Source organism: Zophobas morio, unplaced genomic scaffold, assembly GCF_036711695.1.
Source record: "Zophobas morio isolate AGI-343-1 ecotype UQ-CSIRO unplaced genomic scaffold, CSIRO_AGI_Zmor_V1 ptg000002l, whole genome shotgun sequence".
Lineage (NCBI taxonomy): Eukaryota > Metazoa > Arthropoda > Insecta > Coleoptera > Tenebrionidae > Zophobas > Zophobas morio.
The window spans coordinates 20,444,969-20,469,391 of record NW_026972107.1 but is presented as its reverse complement, the minus strand read 5'-3'; the positions used below and the strand labels follow the sequence as shown (position 1 = coordinate 20,469,391).

The 24,423-nt window shown below is 35.6% G+C and overlaps 1 protein-coding gene across 3 annotated transcripts; it reads right to left on the bottom strand.

Annotated features, from left to right (window-relative positions):
- Positions 1 to 10: 10 nt before the first annotated feature.
- Positions 11 to 23,586, bottom strand: LOC135130114 (serine/threonine-protein kinase SIK2). 3 transcript variants are annotated; one of them, XM_064057455.1, is made up of 11 exons: positions 23,174 to 23,586; positions 17,095 to 17,211; positions 12,156 to 12,219; positions 11,837 to 11,952; positions 8,336 to 8,506; positions 8,156 to 8,279; positions 5,523 to 5,725; positions 4,931 to 5,472; positions 2,781 to 3,612; positions 2,562 to 2,693; positions 11 to 772 (listed from the first exon to the last, which is right to left on the bottom strand). In XM_064057455.1, the coding sequence occupies exons 1-11, from the start codon at positions 23,306 to 23,308 to the stop codon at positions 680 to 682; spliced, it is 2,529 nt and encodes an 842-aa protein (XP_063913525.1). In that variant the 5' UTR covers positions 23,309 to 23,586; the 3' UTR covers positions 11 to 679. The 3 variants fall into 3 exon arrangements, with proteins under 3 accessions (XP_063913525.1, XP_063913533.1, XP_063913518.1); XM_064057463.1 differs by having other exon boundaries at positions 2,562 to 3,612; positions 4,931 to 5,225; positions 5,313 to 5,472; XM_064057448.1 differs by having other exon boundaries at positions 2,562 to 3,612; positions 23,174 to 23,584.
- Positions 23,587 to 24,423: the final 837 nt, after the last annotated feature.

Here is a 24,423-nt window from a genome sequence, read left to right as displayed (position 1 = left end):
TCAAAAACAGTTTTAATAATAGTACTGAGTTTAATATAAACAAATAACAAAAGCAACATTCAAACCGAAACCAGGCACGTTTACAAATATACAAATATATTATTGCTGCTTTCTACTTAACGGCTTTTTCAAAGCTAACTATGTTCTTCTATAAAAGACGTTCACCTGAGCATCCTGCATTTTTTTTCGAATGATAAGTATAGTCCGGGCAAGAATGATATGTAATGTCCATGATTTACAGGATGGTCAGAAAAACCCCGTGACAACACACATGTGAGCTCGTTTATGTAAAGTTATATCTACGGCCTAAGTGACAGTTTTATTTAATTATTATCTTATTATTACAGTCTGATTTTTTGATTATTTGATTGTTGATCAATCCCCTACAGTTTACTACCTCTCTTACTAATGGTAGCACAACTCTATTTTGTTAAACAAGTTTGATTATTATTTCACTACCTTCTCCTTTAAATCACGTGGAATGTCAAATTTAGAACTTAAAAAACGACAGTTTTATAAAAAAAATGACTAGACTTCGGCCAGTGCAACGAATTGACATTGTCAACGTCACCTGAGTTTTTTAAAGAAACCAACCACTTAGCCCCAATCGGGAACATGTCAGCATTCCCAATTGTCGTAAGGCGAGACAGGTTTGAGTAAAACTAATATTAAAGTTTCTTCACATTGACTCCATTTGTTCAGTTAGTTCAAGAATTGGGCTTTCGCTGAGAGGTAATAATGGTGGCCATGGGTTGGCAGGGAAAGCAGGTCCCTGTATTCATAAATAATACGTGATGTAATAAAGAAAAAAATTACAACATACATGCAATGAGTATGAAATAAAAAGAAAACAACAATTTGTTAACATAATTAATTGATTTATTTTAGCTGCACATATGGATAATATAAATAATATTGACCTAAATTAAATAACATAAATTTGTACTAATAAATTGCTTCTATCATGTGTAGTACAGATTTTCCACGCAGCCTTGCGGCAGCAAATTTGCATGAAACGTGTTTAGCATTCACACTACCTATAAAACGCCAATTTATACCTTCGACACGTTTCTGGACCAATGAGTATACATGGGAATGTGTGTTATTACTACTATGGTATTATAGTAAAGTTATTACAATATTTTTTCTAAATAATTGACGTTAAAGGGCATTTACAAGTAGTGTGATTTAATTCTCCGAAAAATCGACACGAATTCTGGTTACTGCAACATTGCACACACATTATATACATATTGTTTTAACCAATCACTTAGTCTACTGGAATTTCCTACTAGAGGAATACCGAGTCATATTAGCACTAATGCCGGTTGACAACGAAATACGAGTTAATGTCATGGTGTTTTATGTATTGCCGTCAATGATTACGTCAACTAATTCAAATGCCTTCAGATTTTATTGCATCTTTTGGTTTGCTTTTACATATTATTGACATTATATGATGGACCACTGGTAAATGCAGATTATTATTATTACTATTATTGTAGGAACCACCACCGTGATATTTATATTGATTGATTGTATACTACCTTTAATGGAAATTTTATTCAGGAAAGTTCAAATTAATTCACAATAAACAACATATATTAAGTATATTTTATTATGTCATTATTTTCTCCTTTAAAGATGAACTGTAAAGTGCTCCTTGAAAAGGGTTTAGTGGTTTCAAAAAAGACTAACGTAATGACAGTTTAATTGTAAATGTGCTTCAAAACGTTAAATTTTACCTCTCAAAAATAAAGCATTTGTTTTCTTAGCAAAATTAGTCTCAGTATCTCTAAGTGTAAAATGGTGTTGCTGTTTGCTTCGTTTTTAAGACATTTGGTCACGTCGACAACAAATTGTGACCTAACTGTCCATTTTCTCCCAAATTAAACGTTACCACGTGCATCTCGTGGTAAATTGCCGCGTTGGTGGATATGTGATATGTGAACACGTTCTAGTGTTGGAAGGTTTTAGAATTTTCTGCGGGTCGCATTTTACAATGAAAACAAATTTGTTTTAAGACCTACCTAAATCGATTATGGAACAATACGCAATTTAGATCAGACTCAAATTCAGCAGAAAACCTCATGCACCAAGTGACTAATTTTCATTCCAAGAGCTGCATTTCGACATAGGAGATTCTTTTATATTTTAGGAATGAAAACTGGTTTCAGAGAATTAGGCGATCAAAAGCTAGTAGGACATGTTCCCATACATGAGGTTAGAGGCAATTTTGTTATTTTTGAATTTTAAGTGTCTACTTTTTGCATCATGAAAGCAAAGATGTCAACACCACTATAATAACCGGTTTCGTATCGGCAAGGCTAATATGACTCGTAAGCCTTCCTAGCGGAGGTCTTTGGCGTTATATTTTGGACCGTCGATTTGGCGGAGAAGGCGGCAACAGCAGCATAGTTAATCGAGTTTACACGGCGCACCATGCAATTCAAGCTACTAAGAGACTAGTAAAAATTAATACTTTGATCGGTGCAACCCTAGCCACAAACAAAAAAACAAACACCTCGCTCGCCAAGTGCAAATTACAAACGTTGTGGTACCTGAGTCCAAGTTCCTGGCGCGGTCTGCCAGTTAGGTGTAGGAGAGGGGACCGCTTGTTCAGTAATTTGGCAAGAACTCATGTTTCCCGGCAGTGTGTTCCACGCCGCTTCTCCAGAACTCTCCACCAGCGCCTGGAACGCCATAAGGTCTTTACTTTCCGTCTCACTGAGCGGTAAGGGAGGCAACACTTGCTGCTGCTGAGCTATCTTATAACTTGCCTGCCTCAGCATCTGCCTCCTAGCCAAGTGCCCCCCCGTCTCCACGCTAGTGTTGGGCGTCTGGTGCGACAGAGCACACTGCTTTTGCAGGATTTGACGTTTCTGCTGCAACAGTCTATGTTGCATGGCAGTTTGCAGCTGCAACGGTTCGGAGACCGCATTGGTGTAACTGAAATTATCCGGCAGGCTCACTCTTTTGTTACCGCGAGGTTGCAAGTACTGCGTGTGCTGCTTCTGCCGTTGGGACACTTCTTCGGGGGGTTCGCGGGCTTGGTACTGAGATTGCAGTCGCTGTGCTTCTCTCTGGACTAAATGCAGCTCGAGAACGCCCTTCGCCTTGCAGTTCTCGCTCAGTTTTTGCGAGTTGAAGGCCACGACGCCAGTGGAAGCGTCGGCCACTTGCTGGGCCACCAGACCGTCGCTGGCCCGTCGGCCCTCGCGGAAGTCGACCGGAGACCGAGTTAACCCTCGCGTTGTCTTGAAACTGGACATGTGTACTAGGGGATTGTGTTTATGTAGGATGGGGCGCGGTGCTAGAGTGTAACTGGTGTGGGTGGTGATGGGATCGGCTTTGCAATCGCTGGTTGTGCAGCTGGGTAAGCTGCTGGCTAGTTCGCTGGATTCCGACAATGGATATTCCAGACTTTCGAAGTTACTATCACAACTTAAATTTTGGCTGAGACTTTTCGATGTATTGAAGTTTGTCACTACACCGCTTGAGGAACTTGATGATGCGTAGCTTAATCTAGGAGTGTGGTCCTCGAGATCGGTCTCGACGCCCTCGTCGGTTGAGCTCGAGTACTGAGTTTGGATCTCGCCGCTTCGGTAACCACTGAAAATAATAAAAAAAAAAAAATTGCAGTTAACCATCTTTAATGGATGGACTATTAGATAGTGTTAAAAGATTTGTCAAAGTGACATTAAAAGAGGAGATTTTAGGTCCTCTCTTGTTTTCACTATTTATATCCGATATTCGGTTTGTGCCCAACTACTGTAACCAAGAGTTGCTTGCGCTTCTCTTTATTTGAATATCTAAACTAAAAACATTAATCTTAATTTAGTTGTCAACAAGCAATAAATTCCTTTTGAAAGTATTGTCAAAAACTTGGGTGTAATCTTAGAAAATCCCTAGATCAACACACCAAACTCATTGTAGTCAAATCAATAGTTTTATCGGATTTAACTTATTAAGACTCAACTCTATACTCGGCGTCTAGCAGAGGGCGACAAAAGTAAATTACAGAAAATTTAAGACAGTTATGTGAGATTTGTAACTAACGTATCGCACTTTGAATATATATTTCTTACATTATGTAATTTTCAATAAAAGATTTTAGAAATTTATGTTTCAGTATAAAATAAAATAATAATATATTTTATACTACATTTTTAATTGTAAATGAATTTGAATATTGATTGGTTTCAGTGATATGTATTCTAACTCTCTGTATATTTTTTATTAGTTGTGCAATAAATTTATTATTGTTATGATGATTATTAAACTCCGGAGATGAGTCGATACCGGAAGCCGAATTAAAAATTAATAATTGTGTTTCTGGAAATCACATTGTTATTTCCAAAGCCGAGCATCGTTTTTCCTCAGAAACAAGCAAAAACGTACTCCCAGTAGACAAACTGAAAGAAATCATTACATTTCTGTAGACCACAAAAACTGGGGTATTAACTGTTCCCTCAGCAAAAAAAAATATATTCCACAATCCATAATACTATCAATTTCAAATTAATTCGGCTGTTATTACAAAAAATGTGTTCGACATGATCTCAGTTATTGATACAAGAAATTATCGTAACAATCTTGTAAACAAGACGTCGTTGCATAAATTGTCAAATTTTACTTTCAATTTAACGTACGCGAATCTTTAATGTGGACATTCAGTGTCTACTGAAACATCAGATTCCGTAATTTAAACTTAAGATGTTGAGTGTAATTCTAAAAATCTTAAAAAACTGATTCGGTGGAATCTATGAAGACCATTAAATTGCTAAAGTCACGCAGTTCGAGTAATCTACGCGTTCGGGACAACCGAGGACTATATTTCAGAAACTCAAATTTATACGTCAGTAGCAGCATCCCCATTGTAATGAAAGTAATTTGACACCCAAAAGTACCACTACTTCAGAAATCTTACCTCGTTGAAAACCTTCCCAAGGATCCCTTGCTGTCCGATGGGTCTATAGCATGAGACGCGGCGGCGGGATGCCCATAAGGATACCCATGTTGATGGCTGAAAGGCGATTCGGTCGAAGCTGAAGGTATGGCAGACATCTGAAGCGTCGACATGAGCTTAGTAGCTTCGGTAGACATGCTAAACGTGGTCGTTGTAGCTTGGTTCAATATTTTAAGAGCATCTTCGCTATTGGTAGCCGCGAGTAATTTAGCCGCGTCTATTCCATGTATAGGGGGCGAATCGCAAGTTCTGGTACCTGCATTTATTTTACTGTTACTAGCTGTTGGAGCTGTGGTGGAGTGTTGCAGTAACCTTCTGCAGTCTTCACTCGTACTTGCCCTACCGATCTTCCTCATCGCCTGTTCCGCTATGTTGGAAGGTCGTCGTCTTTGCACCTCTCTCACTCCCGTCTGATTCTCGCCCCCCACTAATTGATTCCTAAGTTTATCCAGTAACAGGAAATATATCGCGGCATGATGATCATAGCTTCCTATTCGTATCGACTGCAATTAAAAGGTGAGACAATGTTGATGGGAACCATTGTTCAGTTTACCTCTCGAGTTTTGGAACTATCGATTCCCAAACTTTGCATTAACCTAAGGATTTGTTCGTTTGGCTGCGTTGTTGATGCTGGAATTATGTGTGGCAGGCTTGGGGGTACAGCCACCTGCATCCACCGGTGCTTTTTTATTTGCGATATACTGTAACGTTTGTTTGGTTCTAAAACTAGCATTTTTCTTATAAGAGATTCACAGTCTGAAAACAAGGAAGGAATAAGTTAGTGTGCATGTTACATCGTGAAAAGAGTAAATTCAATATCTTATGGTAATGCTAGTTCTTTGCAGTAAAGTGCTGAATGTTAAAAACCGAACTATAAACGAATAATAGAAAAGGAACTCTTAACAGGGTCAAATTATCACGTACGGGTTCTTCGGGTTGTTCTTGCTATCTGCCTTTTTACGTAGTGCCTAAAATTTTTCGATCCTCAGATCTGAACAGGTTAACAAAATATTACATTCACAACCGTTTTTTAATGTATTCAGAAAAATAAATTTACTTGCTAACTGACCGATACAATCAGCATCAATCATGTGCCAAACAAGATATTTTTTGCAAAGCTTTGTTTTTGGTTTAAACTTTTTAGTGATATTTGACTGTGTGAAAATATTCCTTCCCCGGTACATAATTTGAGTCGAATCGAACTTGTCACAAAAACGTTATAAATACTTCACGTATTTTGAAGCCGAAGATTTTGAAAACGTCTCTATTTTTAAGATTTTCTGCTAATTCTGGAGAGTGTTAGATATTCTGAGTTTCTTTGCCGCATTTCTCACAGAAGCGGAAGGGTGTTTGGTAAAAGTTTTGATACCACTTTTAAAACACTTTCGGAAGCTATGGACACAGGACGACCAGTCACTTAAAAATCACTTCCCCGGTCTCTTCGAACCTCTTAATTATACGGTAATTGAAATTCGCTTCCTTCCCTCTTGCGTAAAATGTTTGACGGTTTAAATTTTGCTGAACATTTTATAATATGAGTACCCACAAGTTTTACATTTAATTCGTTTTCTCTCTTCGCATTATTAAAGTATTGTGTAGGTCAACAAAGAACATACCCAATGACAGTTAAAATATATATAATAAAACATCAGGGATGGCATACAGTTTGTTAGTAATCAAATCATGTCTTCTCACTACTTTATGAAGATACAATAGATTATGAAGGCTTTCAAACTAGTTACTATGAGGCAGTGAGGCAGAAAATTCTCAGCGTCTGCATTTTTTTAATTTGCAAATTTCTCAATTGTCAATGACCTTTGTTGTAACAGGCCACACACTTCAAGATTCTTTAAAATTTCTGGTGTGTACCGACTTAATTACTAATGTGTTAACACCCTTAGCAACGATGAATTCAGGTGTCGATGCTAATTCTTTGTGCAAACTAATGTCACAGCGACGGTCTTCATTTGTTCTAACGAACACACGTACAGGCTGTAATTGAAGTAATATTTACCACACCGAAAACTGGGTATCGTGACTGTATTCATGTCAGTTTGCAAATATTTTCACATATTTCTCGAGTTTAAGTCTCTTGTCAACTGAACAGTGATTTGACAGTCAGTTTACAAGGAAATTTTTCCTATACATGAGAGTATATCCAAACACATACTAAAATAAGGTCGCGCCTGCATGTTATGTTATGATAGTGTTTTCTTTTCGATATTGGATACTCCTTCGAGTTCGTCATAATCCATCTTTGATAGAGCACAGGTCATTTTTAGGATAAGCAGATCCCGGCACACGTTCGTTTTAAAAATATAAAACGGAGGGACTTGCCTGAAAATAGCAAGGCATTTTTTGTACCTATTCTAGTTTCATATTTACTCATGAATACGTAAAATGAAATTCTCCATCGCCGCCTACCCACTTTGTCCCTCTTTAATATTCGACCTTTAGCGTGGACAGTTACGTGTCAGTACGTCACTTAAACAGAGGGTTGGAAATAGTTTTAAAAGTCAGGGATACGTCCACCACCCACCCGAGTTCAACATTGACGTCACCAAGTGCGTCACAAGCGAGCGCACGCACTTCTCGAATGAGCGCTAAAATGACACATAATACTAAAAACAATGCCGAACGATTACGCTTTCTTTTCTTGCCGTGGATTTGCATCGAACCAAAACAAATTCCCTTCTATTTCTGACACCCGGATTTATTTTTGCAGTGGCCAAACCACCTCATAGACGTATTAGCATAAATAAAGCCGCGATCGAAATAAGTCAAGGAGTTATTAATAATTTTATGAATATCTGCTTCGGAAAATTTCAGAAGAGTACACCAAAACCCAATAACCAGTTAACAACCCTTCGAGCCCCTAATTAAAATCAGCGCGATAGTCGGCTAATCTCTGCGCCGCCATAAATTGTTTTTAATGAACAGATCCAAATGGGGGCCAGAGAGACTTGCAATTAGTGAAAGTATTTGCATCTCTGATTATAGCATTCTTGTTTTATTGGAAAACTAAACAATTCGAGTACGCAGGCGTTGCATGTAAGTGGTAGTATTAACGTAAATAATTGTCGTTGAATAAACATTGATTTTATCTTTGACGCAAATCCCAGATATGATCACTGTTTTCGATAAAGTGGAGGTGGAAGAGGCCCTAAAGTTAGAAATAAGACTTACCAGAGCTCATAAAATAGGGGATCCTAAATCTACCAGACAAAACACGATCACGTAGGGCTTGCAGCGAGCATCCGTCAAACGGCAACGCTCCACAAACGAGGACATAAAGAACAACACCCAGGCTCTAAAAACGGTCATATCATCAAAAACATCCAGACATACCTTTCGAAGTTTACATACCCATATGTCTATCTCGGGACCGGTATATTTCTTCCCTTCGAACACTTCAGGGGCGGCGTAGGGCGGCGAACCGCACCACGTCGACAACAAACCACCAGAAGTGTAGTAATTCGAAAAGCCGAAGTCGGCGATTTTTATGTTATTATTGGAATCTAAGAGAAGATTTTCAGCCTGAAACAACAGAAACACCCTACAGAATATACCACTAGTTACGTAAACAAAAAAATACATTTTCAAAAAGGTTTCTTACATCTAGTGACGTGTGAAATTTACAAATGCTACAGATTTGCCACTTCTTTGTAACGGTAGATATTTTGGAAGTTAATTAATATGGTTAATACGTCATCCGTCAGACATTTGAACTTTCGTTACTATTCTAGTTACACACTCCGAAAGAAGCGGAACAAACCAGTGGCCACTTGGATGTACGAATAATTTATGAAAGCACTGAACACTAGTATATTCCAGTCTCTATTAGTTTATTATTAATATAAGTTCATTTTAGTTACATCATCAGTGCAAAAACGAGCAAAATCGCTCTCTCCAGTTTAAAGCTGGTCTATATACTTTGGGTACAAAGAACTCTATTATGTGTTAAAAACTGTGTAGAGCAAACAATGGTAATGAGAAGATTCTTAATGACCAGATTTCAAGGGGAAATGAAGGTAGAGATAATACATTTTGAGCAGAGACATTCTGCTGTAAAACTAAATTGTCTATACATTCAGACTTCTACAAAACTGTTCACGACTAGGTATTTTATGAAATTAGGTTGCAGCCGTTGCACTAATTAAAATCTTGATTGCAGTTCAGGTTAGCACTGTCAATGAAAATCAGGCTGAGTGACCTTTTATTTTTAAACCAAATTCCCTACCAGGTTGGAAATCATTACATTTTAATAAAAATCTGTCTGTTGAATAGATATTGACTTTTATTTATAATACTGTTCATATCATATTCCAGTTATTGCAAACAAATCTATAGGATGCTGATATTAATGATGGCTAATAGTGGGTGTTGAATAAATTGCATCTTTGCAGATGGCGATCCGTCAGATTAATTTGACATTTGTCAGTTTAGAATTAACTGAAATGTTTCTTCACTCTGACGACATCGCAAGATGAACAACAACGCATAGCCAACCACAAACATTAAATTTATTGAACATCCGTTAATAATTCACAATCAGACAGTGATTTATGGATTCTATCATTATATTTATTACTTTTAGTTAATTTAAAAGAGATGAAAAGCAACTTGAAACATGATAGAAGTGCCTACCGACATGTCTCAAATTTACAGTACGGAAGCGATGTTATCAGTAAAAACGGGTGAAACTCTGTTTAAAATTATGTTATGTGTGTATCACAAACATAGTTATTTAATTTTTTTATGTAGTGTTTAAAAATAAAATAATTATATTGTTTTACATGCTGTGTAATGGGAAATCTCAAAAACTTGTGACAAATAGTCGTAATATGTACGATTTTTTTATGAGAGAGATTTAAGTAGTGAGTTTGATGTTTTGGGTTATTTAAAAAATTAAATAACTTTTCTTAAAACTGCCTGATGTTGTAATAGTACTTTAATGAAGTTGGTCCATTTACACTAGGTTTTCACACTGTTTTTTAACAGTCTGATTTATGCATTTTTTATTATATTTATGAATGGAATTTTACATCACTTTACTATAAAAATATAAATATTTAAATTGATACGTATTTGCATATTAATATCAAGAGTTGTTTACCGCGTGTTTTCCATAATAAGTATTTGCTTTTTGCATAATAGGTGGCACATTAAGGAAACTCCAAACATAACAGTCATTGAATATTTTTTTATCAGAACATGTCTAATCTGTATGCACAATTTATTCATTTGAAGAGTCACGGAAAAGTATTCCAGATAAATTTTTTAAACGTTTCTTTTGAATATGAGGTTATCATGTTTAGATAGAAGCGAACAAAGACACTTGACATTTGTTTCTTACAATTTTATAAGAGGTGTTTAGTTATGAATCCCTGGAAAAGCGGTGGTGTGTCTGTTTGTCTTAAACCACCTAAATTAACTAAATCGACAGCTCAATAACAATATGTCATAAGTTAGGGGACGTACAGCTAATTTTAAACGTAAAATACTTTAAATACCCATTAGAATGTTTCAACTAATTTATCATACAAATATATCAAACACCAAACAGATTGTTTAACAGCTAATAGCCCGCGTATTAACGGAAATATGGAAATCCGATAAAAATTAAATTTAATATAGTATGCAACAACGCACGCGGGAAAATTTGACGAGAAAATTAATTTCTAGCTCGAATTTAAACCCGGAGGGCACTTAAGACTTTCGTAAAGGGAGCGGAAATTGCTAGAGTTAGTGTTTTCCAAGATTCTGACTCTCTACGCCAAAGCTTCAGTGATCAGAACATGGAAAATGACTTAAATGCTTTCCTTTTCAGGATTTGAGCACACCTAAGAATGTTCGAGAAATCCAAAATACTCAGAACCACCCGCTACGATTCGTAATTATTAAAATTTAAGAAGAAAACTGGTTTCTGGCTCAAATTGGAACTTATTGTCGGTCCGTGCCCGTGGAACACAGAATCGTACTGAAAATACATTTTTTTTTGCATTTTGACATACTGTAAAAACTACACTCATCCAAACATGAAAACTAAACCAAATCACCTCCTTTTCGGAATTTAAGATTAATTCTAGTTTAGGCCTTTGTGGCATTTCCGTGCCCAGATGCTATTTGTAGCGTTAGCAAACGTGTACCTGAAAATTTTTAAATTAATATTTTCACAGTCTTCGCTAAAACTGCAGTTGTCAGAATACAGAAACTGATACGATACAAGTTTGAAATGGAAACTCATTTAGTGTTTGAGTCAATGTTTTTTCACTATATTTGAAACGTTAGATAAAGTGTCTTAAAGTGAAAATAACATATTCAAAATTTTGCCAACCTACGCCAAAGCTCCGACTGTCAAATCGTCGAAACTGATTGAAATCGTCGACTTTTCAGGATTTGATACTATAAAAGATATTTCGGCTACGTCCTTAACAGTATAAACAGAATTGTGGATAATATCTTGGATCCATGTCAACGGATTTTATTTTCACCGCATGTCGATATCTTTATTGCCTCTTAACACAATCCAAAGCACCCACCCTATATATTACGGCACCTCATATAAATGGATAATAAATCATATTTCCTAGTCACATTTAAAAACTATTCTCTCCAGTTTAAAGTAAAATCCCCCGTAATCACCCTTCACTCCAACCCCATGCTAATGCATCTGTGAAATACACCCCGAGTAGTGCTAAGCCCAAACGGCACTTTTAAAGATTCCCCTATCCGAATCCCCGGGGCCGTTCGCTCATCTCTCAACATCGGCCCCCATCCCCCCCGGATGACAGCCCCAATCGATCTCACCCCCATGACGTCATGCCGTGTGGGAGCACCGCATTCCGATACATTTAAGTGCATTACCTTTAAATCTCTATGCACAATGTTGCGGTTGTGGCAATACTCGACCGCCGACAAGATCTGCCAGAATTTCGTCCTGGCTTGATCCTCGGTCATCCTGCCGTACCTGGCGATGTAGTCTGGAACAAGAAAACGGGAATTAGCGGTCCAGGGTCGAGATGTTCCTTGTTGTGCGTCGATGCTACATCATCCCCCCTCCGCTGCCTGCCAAAAACCGACGCTCGGAATGACGTCAGAGCGTCAAGGTCTGGTCTGCAGCGTGGGCGTAAAGATCAACCAAATGAATGTTCGACGCGAAAAACGCGATTCGAGGAGTGCTTACCGAATATTTCACCCTGGCTTGCGTATTCGGACACCAGATAAATCATGTTTTTTGTTTCCATCACCTGAAACGAAGAAGAAAAATTACTGGAGGGGGATAAGTCCGGAAGGATGAAACATAGCGATGTAGATGAGCGCCGACTTTAAAAATTTTATGGGAGGTTCGCATTAAATGATTGAACGAGAAGTTATGTGAAATATTCGTGCAGCCTTGCTAAAATGGAAGGAACTCACTAAACAGCACATATACTCATATTTTGAGAACAATTATTATAACTTACTAAAAGTATAATTTAGTACTATGTTATTCAAATACACAACTATTTTCTGAGTAATAGTAGAGCTCAAATTCTACATTACTGAAAAAGTTGTATTTCTGTGGTGCTAGATCACACATACAGGGTCTCCCAAGGGGTTCACAATGAAAGATTTCCAATGGTCTATTAAAAAAATGTAAAACGCAATATAACAATCTGAAATTATTTTCGATTACGTCGGATGTTCCTTTTACATACCAACGTCGCTTATTTAAATATTATTCCCGTTATACCTATTTCTCTACATTTAAATTCGTTTTAAGAAATCTTTATATCATTTTTTTTACATATGATCATTTTTTAAATTTTAAAAACTTTTGGGCCATAAAATTTGGTTTCTTTTGTTAAGGAGAATTTAAAAATACAAAAATATACAGGATGTTTTGTTTTAAAAATGCTACCAAAGTGGATAGTTTTTAAACACAACACACTGTAGATACGAAAAAAATTATTTCATGTTGTAAATTTAAATTACTATTGAAAGATTTTTTTACAGTACACAGGAAATATATAATCTTCAATGTCGGTATTGATAGGGTCACCAGTATATTTCACGGCCACGGAGATTTCGGAATATTCCATAAAAAGAGAGAGGAACCATTGAAAAAATGTCTTTTAAACTTTTTTTAATTCTGAAAGTACAGTATTAAACAACTTTATACTAGATTATGGGCAAAAGGTGAATGTTGAACCAATTTTGGCAAATTAACTTAATTAGTTCATTAGTAATAAGCAATAGGACTGTCAAGGTGTGTAGTAAAATTATACAGTTCTAAATTTCCATCAGTAAATTGGTAATCAGTTATAAACACGTTCACGTTATTGTTTGTGAATAAATATTTAATAATAATATATGATATGCCATAAATGCAAAAATTTGACAAACCAACAAAATAAACTCTAAAATGAAGATTTTTCTTTAAATTTGGTAATACAATTTAAGTTTATTTCATATTATGTTATATATTTGACTAAATTTAGATAAAAAAAAATCATGACGGAGTTCCAACAAGTATCCACTTCATCAATCAAAGAAACTTCTACCCATAAAGAGACGATCAGATGAATATAAAAATGCAAATAATTAAAAAATGATACTTCTAATGTGCTTTTTCACCAAAAAATTCCCAATATCCCATGGTCCACCCTGGAAGCGATAGTTACGTCTTATCGTTAAAGAGATAATAACTTAAACATACAACGTGTATTCTGCAATGTGTAGTCACTAATGTAATACTGACGTTTAGAAAAATAATGAAAAGTGAAGCGTATGTTGCTCCTGTTTATTAGTGTGTAAAGTTTCACTTGACTAAAAGCTTTTTTAATGGGATGATCTATGCAACATTAGAAAAACTTTTATGTGCAGCACTAAAACATTCATTCGTAAGTAAAATATATTTCCGTGCAAAGTCTACTATTTATCGTCGTATAAAGTCAAACATTTTCTTATATTGTTAATAATTATAATAGTATGACAATGAATTACAAATATTGAGCAAGTGTCTTATGACTTTTTAAATCACAAAAACTAATGTTAATTAAAAGTTTGTAGTCTTTTACCATAAATAAAAATGGTTACAACCTCAAAAATGGGTTTTTATTGTTTCAACATAAGTACACAATAAAATATGGCTTTGTTTAAAAGATGATATCACTTTTTTATACTTACAGACTGAAAGAAGAAACAACTGATAAGAAGTCGTGCTCTCTTCTCTTTGTTGAGCTAAAAGTGAGCAATTAGTAAGAGAAGAAAAAATCAAATCGTTGTTTCGGTATATATAGAGAGTTTTCGAATATTGTTTCAAACAAACGCAGGAGGTGTTAAACTATTCATCATTTACCGTATTACATTAATAATGCCAATTACATTGTTTTTCTTTTTTAAACAAGGCAGCAAAAGTTAACGTCTATTTTGTCCAGACAACTAACATAAAGTTTGTAATGGACGTAAATACGAGTCATAAAACTGTGTCAATTGAACAGTAAAATGTGGGAATTGCGCTTAAAATTTTAAAAATTAGAAATATTGATTGCTATAATTTTGCCACAATAAAAACGGTCTTTAACAGTAATCGGGTAACAAAACAACGTCTAAAATATTTCACAATTATGACAACATGGTGATGCAGTTGGGAGTTTGAGTTTTACAGTTTTATACGTTTGGATAGGACAGAAACATGAAATGATTTATTTATGGTAAGCTTTTACGCGTCTATCCTTTAGCTGATGTATTATGTATGCTGAATGGCAGATCTCTATTTGTGGCTGTTAGACGGGATTCTATTCAATAGTTACGCTGATTCGGGGTATCTGCGAAGTTTTTACCATGATTTCATGAACAACAACAGCAAAATCCGGTGGCAAAATGAAAATAAAAACCTTGAAAACCCCGCAAAAAGTACGAATTCCTCGAATGGAATTATACAAGTGTTCATGTATATCAAAAATAGTGGGGATTCCCGCATTACGAAAACACATTGTTTGATAAAATTCCTTAGTTATACAAACAAAGTGGTACGCAAAATTTTCTTGTCTTTCCACATGTGCTCATACAAGGAATTTGTTTTCCCAGAAATCCGAGTTTCTTGACTTGAATGATTGTTTTGTGACAAAATTCATTGATTTGTACATTTTAAAGAATGAACTTCGACATCACTTTAAAATACCCAGCGATGAATATTTAACAGATATCGGAGATGAATGGCAAAGTTTGAGCAGGACCTCAGTACCTCTTTTTTGTGCGCAAATACCCACAACTTTTTATGCACGCTAACATTTTAATTATGTAAATACATAACGCCGGTGAATTTCCTATCATTAAAATACGTGCTGCTGCTAAATTTAAGATCACTGTCAAATATAATGAGTTCAAAACAAAATTCCTATATTTAAATTAATTAGTATAGACAATCATAAAAATGTTAATTGGGTTTTTCTGGAACGTGTTTTGAGGAATCTGAGACTAAGATTGTGACCATTTCACTTGAAAGAAAACGCATAATATCTACGGTAAATTAGAACAATGGTCTCCATTTTTAGTGATAACGGTGCTTATATTGATACTCCTATAAAACAAAACCAAAGGTGTTTATGATTTTTTTATTAAAATATTCAAAATTGTTACATTCTTTCATGCAATGAAAAATATACATATTTATGTATATTCTTCGTTGCATGAAAGAGTGTAATTTACTATACTAAATAAACAATTTTAATTATTGTTATTGTTAAATAACAATACCATTAAATATATGCAGCTTTTGTTTCAACAGGAATGAAAACAACTTTTGTTTTCCAATGAATTTTTTTTTAACCCTTTCTACAATATCAAAATGAAATTTCCAAAAACAAAATATTGCTCTCAGTTGCCATTGATTTTTTTTTACAATGACTAAAATAATTACTACTATAACTTTAGTTACATTAACTGAAATGGTTCTATTAGAAAAAAAAATTGGTTCTGCTTTAAGGGTGTACCTACAACAAAAACTTTAAAGGCAAGCGGTAACTTGGCCAATTGTTTTTATATATTTTTCGAAAAAGAACCGACATTAACGATTTTTTATATGTTTTTAGTACCTCCTTAATTGCATATTTATACTCTACGATAATTAAGTCGTATAGGTTTTTAATGCTCAGGTAAAGTCAAATTTTAAAAATCAATATTTCCCAGACACTTTATTACAGTCGATGTAGTTTTGGAAACTTTATTTATATTCAGTATTCAGAATCACGAACCAAAGGCAAGTTATGACGGTGAGGTTTCACATCAGCAATTTGTAACGTCTTAGACTGACAGCATAATAACATGAATTACTTAACAATAGTGGTTACACCAAAGGCACGAAAACCTTAAGCTTGTACCAATTAACCGTTCTCAGTTCATTTTTGTCTGTTAATTTGCACCAATTGCCAGCTGTTTACGTGCTGATATTTTTTTACTGAAATCTCAAACGTAACTCCTTTTATTGAGATGTTACATTGTTTGAAATTTTATAATGACTGCCTCCTCCGAGCCACGTGTAAAAATACACATCCACAAATCATCTTTTAAAAATAGTCTTGGAAACAATGTCATAAAGAAAAAAGATTTTATTTTTATGAACCCTGATAAACATCGCTTGTATAATTTAGGTGTCAATCGATGGAAGCGATAATCGTAAACGGAAAGTTTTCGTAAACCCGCGATAAGTGTATGACAAATAAATGACCTCAGTTAACGATTGCGTCATTAATAAAACTACGAAAAACAATAGAGTTCTCAAGATAAACCTTCAACTGTGAAAACAATAAAAATTTGTTTGCTTGCCCTTGCATCGACAGCTTGTTAACTTTGAGCCAATTCCTGCAAGGATGCTGCACCAACGACAAACAGCAATACTCAAAACATGGATTAGATGGAAAATAGTGAAACTAAAACGGGCATTAGAGTATCAGAACTATGGAAAACGACGCCGTGCATCGCGACGGCGAATGCAGTTGCCAGGCGACGCCGTATGACGTCACCGGCGCTTGCTGGCGTCAGGGCCAGCCAAGTTGAAGGTGGTGTTAACGAACTTGCGACATGAACATACACAAAGTACTTCGAAGATATCTAGATTACGATGCTCGTTTACCACTCACCTGGTACAATTTGATTATATGGGGGTGGTCTAGACGCTTCATTATATCTACCTCTCGGTAGACTTTCTGCAGGTTGCCGGCATCCAGTTGAGATTTGTCGATTATTTTTATGGCTACCTGCAACAAAGAAAAGAATCTCTTCACTAACATTTTCCGGCGGAAATGCTTTAGCTCTGATTTTATGTTAGTAACAAAGATGTCCGTAGATGTATCTTTTTAAATCCCTTAGATTTTGTTGCCTAAAGAGTGTAATACATTCTACTTGGTTTTTCGTTTAATCTGCGGCTATGCACGGAAGACCAAATAAGATAACATAACCAGGAGAACAGTTCCCTGTCCGACCCTCCTAAGTATATATCTTTTATTTCTAAATTGGAAAAAACAGTCTACTTCAGATCTCCCCCAAAGTAACACTTTCGCATTTTATCTTTTAGAACGTCTTTTAACACTAGTTAGCTTAAGGCAGGCTGTTATTTCCACTTATAAAATTTTGTTATTATTCTCCCTGTGAAGTTCAACCTCTTGTTGAAATGTGTTGACAATCATACGTGTAACCATGCATTTACACACTTAATTAACTCATGTCACAAACACAAAAACATCAGTTGTCTGCCCGATTTGAAACCATAATCATACTAATTAATAATTTGCATAAACAATTTACTTATTGTTATAATTGTAAACGTAACTACAAGCACAAAACAAACCACCGCATCGTCGGTGTTAATTGAACCGCTAAAAACGTATTTAAATGCGTGCGTCTTTTACTCTGATTCCTACACGATTTTTATTTGTTTGTTTTTTTCGTTAGACTTGAGCGTTACTCAGCTATATCTGAAAAATTACTACAGAGATGTCTGCGATCGAATTTGTGGTTGGAGTAGGTCCCGAAGGAAATATCTAAGCTTATCACAGAAATGTCATTTTAATGACGTTTCAATCGATCAGCGACACGCGATTTCCTTTCATGGCCTACCTTAAGTGGCGAAATTCGCGACATGTGAGTAATTTAGCAGTGGCGTGACAAGGGTTTGGGACTGATGCTGCTTTGTACGTAAGATAATATGGAATTGGGTCACTGATAACGTTTTTAGACGCACGCTTTAAACATTGTCGTAAAGGTAATTCCAATTTACGTGAATGTGATTGTGTTTTGTTTTGATCAACAATGTTAGATTAAATACCTACTATTGTTCATAAAGTTTATCACGGTGTAATTAGCGGGGGATTAAGATCAGCTAATTGTTTCTGGAAATACACCATTTTTGGAAAGAAATTGCGTTTTGTAAGATCTGTAGGTAATGCTTTGTGATAAACACGAAGAAACCGAAGGATCTTCTTTTTTTTATATAGTGGGATTGGAGCAATTTGCGGCATCTAGGCGGAATCTGTTCGGATGTAGAGACGTGTTGGTTCGCTGTATGACGCACGGAATCTCTTTGTCTTTTGCCACAGTAAACGCCTCGAGGAAAGGTTACCATCAAGTAGTTCTTCGCGGTAGACAAAAGTTTGGTGCGTCATTCGATAAATAAACACACAATGCAAGTCCTCTTTAAGTCCCATTGTGATTCTTTCTTTATGTAGCTTGCCATCAATACTTAACAATATAATATTAATAGTCGTTCTTGGATTGATGTTATTAGCTATTTCAACGTGACTGTTCCTTTTTAGATAAGTAGAAAATTGTCGAGTTGAAGAAAATTGTGACTGGCGTTAACAAATTTAATAAAAAATAATATCAAGTCAACATTTTTACGTTACGACTCTTTTTTGTAAAAATATTTGGTTTTAATAGATATACGAGTATAAATTAGTTAGGGAAATCAAATAAAGCACTTTTTAAAATTATATATTTTTCTGTTGATAGCCAGTTAAGATACATAACTACATATATTTAGTATTCAAAAAAGTTTCCTTCTTTATGGTTAAATCAGGGGCAACTGAAATAGGAACACTATCTATGAACTAATGTAGGAGCATTTTTTCAAGCGGTAGTTACCTTCGATATGTATTTTTTTAATTTCAAAAAAGTTCGATAATGTTACGAAAGATCTACGTTCCACAGTAAATCTTTGATAATTGCTTTGTGCGTCATATTCATTTGATTATATATTGTGCGGAGACTACAAGTCGTAATAGTTTTTTTTTTTTTTATTTTTGCTGTCATTATACCTTTACAGATAGTTAAATGAAACAATAAAATACGCCAGCAATAGATAAAGCTGAACATAATGGCGCGTTCATTACAATGTAAATTATTCCTATTATTATCAGCTTGCAGCATTTTAAGTTTTATGCACTCAAACTTATTTTACAAAAGGTGATAACGAATTTAATTCCACGTTATTTTAACTCCAAGAATGCCTTAGTAACTGAATAATGAATAAGCATTTTTTTTTCAACCCAATGAAAATTTATTTTTGTATCAAACAGTTATTTTGAATGCTTCGTTCACATTAGTTATTAGTTAAGTGATTTAATAACGAACTAATAGGTATTTACAAAACACAAGATAAGAGTAAAATTTCTGAAACAATCGAATACGTATTTAGAAAAAATTCTCATCATTATCAGTCACTAGTACCTCTTAGTATGGTACGTATGGTATGTATTGAATGTTATTTATCAATCACTTTTATAACTGTGTGAATTATTAAATTACAAACTGCTTTTTGAAATTTTTACTTAACTGATAATTCATTAATATCTGTAAAGAACAGAAGCTTGTTCCCATGTATTATTTTCTTAAAAATTACACTGTCACAATGGTGGTCACCTTTTGAGCACCACTGATATGTTATTATTAATAATAACGTATTAAGTTCCTCTCCTTTTCGGAAAACTAAAATAACAATATCCCAACGGTATCTTCCAAACAAAATGTAATATATCGACTGTTTTTGAATCCACTGCGCCAAAGTGAAAAGTTGAGTTAACGTTTTTGGCATTGCACTTACCCATACTTCTACAGAATTTAAGAAAAAATGTCTAGTTTCATGTACACTAGTAGCATCAGTGGTTCTCAAAACGTTTCTCTACTGCAGAAAACAATAAAAAAGTCACATTAATCCTCTTTAACTACCACATTAATTTTATTTTTTATTTAAACTCGACATTAAAATGAACAAAACGAGAAACAATAGATTGTATTCAAAGAAAATAAAAAAGAACTGATTCATTTAAACGCCATATTATATTAACAATAAACTTGGATTTATAATAATGACGGTATGAATGTCATACGTGGGTTTATCTTCGAGAAGCCATGAAAACGTTCATTGTTATTGAAGGCAAATTTTCATTAGCAAGTTGATGTATTAATATAGTAAATTAATCATAATAATGAATAAAACTCGACGGGGTAATTAGTTTTAATTTTAATGAACTAGGTTTATACCATATCGACAAGAACACGTACTTCAAGAAACAATTTATACCTTAGCAAACAATTTAACCTCGTCGTATTTTTGCGATAATAAATCGTTTTCGAAATTATTTTTCATTTTTGTTATCAAGCTGACAACAGTATGCACTAAAACGGTTACATGTACTCATATACGCAAACTTTCAGAGTGTTAAAATTGATTTTCAACTGCAAAATAACTATTTTATCCGTCTCATTAGTCTGTCTCTTTGTGAACCCTGGGTTTGTCTTGAGACTTAATTCTCAAAATGTTCTACAATGTGATATCATCAATAAGTATTACCACCTGTAGTTTCGAAATTGTTAATATTTAATAAAATTAGTATTCATTTAACCTATTTTGGCTCGATGTAATCATTTTGTTGCTAACTACGTTTATTTAATTTCGAGGTCTGGACTACTTTTGTTGTGCTGTTGTAAATTTCCCGTTTTTATTTTGTTTTTATCAGTGAATCATACTTAAAAATTATGGCACCAATTCCCACTCATAAATGTTCTTTTTTATATAAAAAAAACGAACTTCGACTTTTTAAAATAACAAAAACTGTAAACAAAAGAAATCTTTGTATACGTGTTAAATCAAAATATAGATTGATAAGATCACCGCACTACTAAAAGTTCAAAAATCATAAAAATAGCTATACATTTTTACTCCTTGGACGTAATCTCCGAAACTACTGTACCGATTGTTGTCATGTATATATATTTGCAATATCCTGTAGATGGTAAAACACTAATCAAAAGTTGGCTAATCATCCCCATCACGAACCACTTGTGATGTATAAATTCGTGTTGACAACATTTTGCAATTTAACTTTAGAACTGCAAAACCGTATGCTCTAAAATCTTGCAAACGTTATAACGTTATCGTAATCATGGTAAATCGTTAATCAAAATTTATTCGTTTTTCCCCTCCCAAAAAATTAATGACGTCGTCTCAAAATTTTCCCTAATAAATTCGCTCTAAAATATGCAAAATATGATGACTATATTTGTGGTTTATCAATGCACTCACACTTTTCAGAATTACTTATACAGGGTGACTCAAAAAATATAATGATTTATTTCATTAATTACATCAAGAATGACTCACTGCTTCTATCCAAATTGATATACGTGTCCTTGCAAAAAATGTTGATGACGTCATCACAAAATTTTGTAATGGAAAAACTCACCTGAAACAAACGCATAGCACCCTTCTCTACCTTTACTTTAACACTACCTACATATCTTTATTTTGACTTATTAGTGTTATCATAAAAGAATAAAATTCGCTAAATCAAATTTATAATTTTTTGAAAAAGCTGGATTTGTTCTACCGTACTTCAGAGGCGTGGGAAGTTCTGTCGAAATAACCTTGTACCAATTTTTAAAATTAAATATAGCTATCGGTGTGTAAATATAGTAAGTACTGTACGTCTGTAGTCGGTACTGCTTGAACACGTATCCCCATCAGTCTGTTATTTGTTTGTCCGAAAAATATCAGTAATACCACATATACCACATAATCTTGCAGATAGCTAAAAAAGGTACAATCCAGTTGTACACAACACCGATTTAAGATGAATGTTTTGACCTTTTTCAAGATCCCATCATGACCTCTTCCAAAATCTGCCAGCAAATATTCCATTTTCCGCACTCTTCAATCCGGTGAAGCTAGGATGGCGCGCCATATCGATTTCTGCATCGTAATTCGAATTTCGCCCAAAAATAAAACTATCGTTAAGTCCCGCGACTTGACGTAAAAATGACGTCAAGCCCTCGTTACTTTGAAAAGTTCGTCCCTGAGTAAGCGCTACCTTAAAGAGTCCCACAATAATTGTCGATTTTCCGTTTAATTAAACACAAGCAATAAGTAAGTAACGAACAAATCGCCGGCAGTCCATGAACACCGACGTCAGTAGTCGATGCATTGACGTCGATAGACGTCGACGCTTTATCGCTACTTAAAAAGAATAACCACGTCGGGTTTTTTCTTTTTTTTCGCGTCCCTCGTGGATCGAAATAACTCGTAGGTGGATGTCCAAAACAATGAACGGGTTCGTTGGCGTCGCCGCGATTTTGTTGTAAAAAGCGCGCCTAATTTATTACGATTACAATTGTATGAAGCCTCATTATCGTTCATCCGCCAAAGCATTCAATCTGCTGGTAAATCTTAACAACCTTATATAGCTGATTGACGTCATGTTTGACGCAAGTTCACCGTGGTTCATAACACAGGATTCGTATTATTTCTCGGCGGCTGCAGATGGAACAATTAACCTGTTTGCGGGTGATTAGTCGCGAATTTTTCCAGCCGGATGTCCCGATCAGGAACCTTTCGACACGTGAAGATCATGTGTAGCGCGTTCAGAATTTAAGCGAGGGCAAAGGTGCGCTCCGCGCTTCCCGGAAACTGCTACCCTCTCCGCAGGGTCCGCGCTTCCGGATTTAATCGTTGCTACCCTCAGTGCGAGGTCTACGATTTCGAACCAAAACGGTGCAGCTCTTCCTGCAGGCTGCGAATCCGGATCGGAATCTCGCCGCCCTCTCCGTGGGGCCGCGGTTCCGATCGGGACTTGCACGTGTTGCACTGTTTTGGTGCCTCGCCTAGCAACCGGATATAATTAATCCGACCGTAAATCGGATGTCGGGCGTCGCGACGCCGGCACTCACCTCTGTCTTGGTGATGCGGTGCTTGGCCAGCTTGACGACGGCGAAGTTCCCTTTGCCGATGGTCCTTTCGATGTCGTAGAAGCCGACTCTGACGGCAGTCTTTGATATCCTCTCTCGTTCGCCCATCGCGGACATCTCCTGGGACGTACACGACACTGAACCGGCGCCGGCTACGCCGCTGTGCACATTTCATTTAAAAATGTTTATTGCTAAATTCGATGTATTGTCATAATTGTGCGATGAGACGGCGAAGAGACGGAGGTGTTGCGCACGACAGACGCTCCAACCGAGTTCTGAGTACAACTGCCGTCAGCTGTTCCAAGCTGCCTGATTTTGCTCAGATCGAGTGCGCCGTGACGTACGTACAGGGACGAAATCGAGGATTTTCCGAGGCGCGGACGCCCGATACTGACCGTCTTGCGTTATTGAAAAATTTAACTAAGGCGGCAACGGTCTGCTTTGTGCTCTCTTTCGATAAGATCGGTTGTATATTTGCTGACGACATTGGAGTCACGCACTAATTGTGACGCTGGAGATGATAAGGCACGAATGCAGTTCGTACAGGTGATAACTGTTCAATACGAGCGGCATCCTGATTCCGGTATGTTCCGGGTGACACGCTAAAAGGAATTTTGCATTTTCTTTTTGCCTGGATGTAGGTCCGTAGATTTATGCTCATTTATTTAATGCATATATAAATATGATAATAGTGGTACTTATTATTAATAATTACTGATAATTATGCATATTTTACAAACATTGTACGAACAGTAACATACTCTGTACGGGTTTTCTAATTATTTTCGAATGGAAAGCGTTAGTACAACGTAGAAGCAACATCTTGATTTCTAAAGTGCTTTTGTAAGTGTGTCGTGAGCTATCCTACTACGAAAATATCCTCCCCTGTTACGAAGCAAGCCATATTTTTGAAGAAACTGCTTAAGAATGTATTATACTTATAAAACAGATTTTGGAGATATGAAACCAAATACACTTTTTTAAACAGAAGTTAGATATACTTTACTCCACTTCGTTCCATTTGAAACATATGGAATTTACAAACTTTTTCCATTTATTGGTCCTCTTTTTGAGTTCGCCCTCGCCCTAGGATATCTTTTGATGCTCAAAGTCTTTGATTAGCGGTTTTGTTCATGACCCCATGGATGGACTTTTTTCGTTTTCCGGCATGGTTCGATTCCAGAACTTGTCTTCCATTTTTTTTTCCTCTTGTCGTCATAAAAACCGGTACT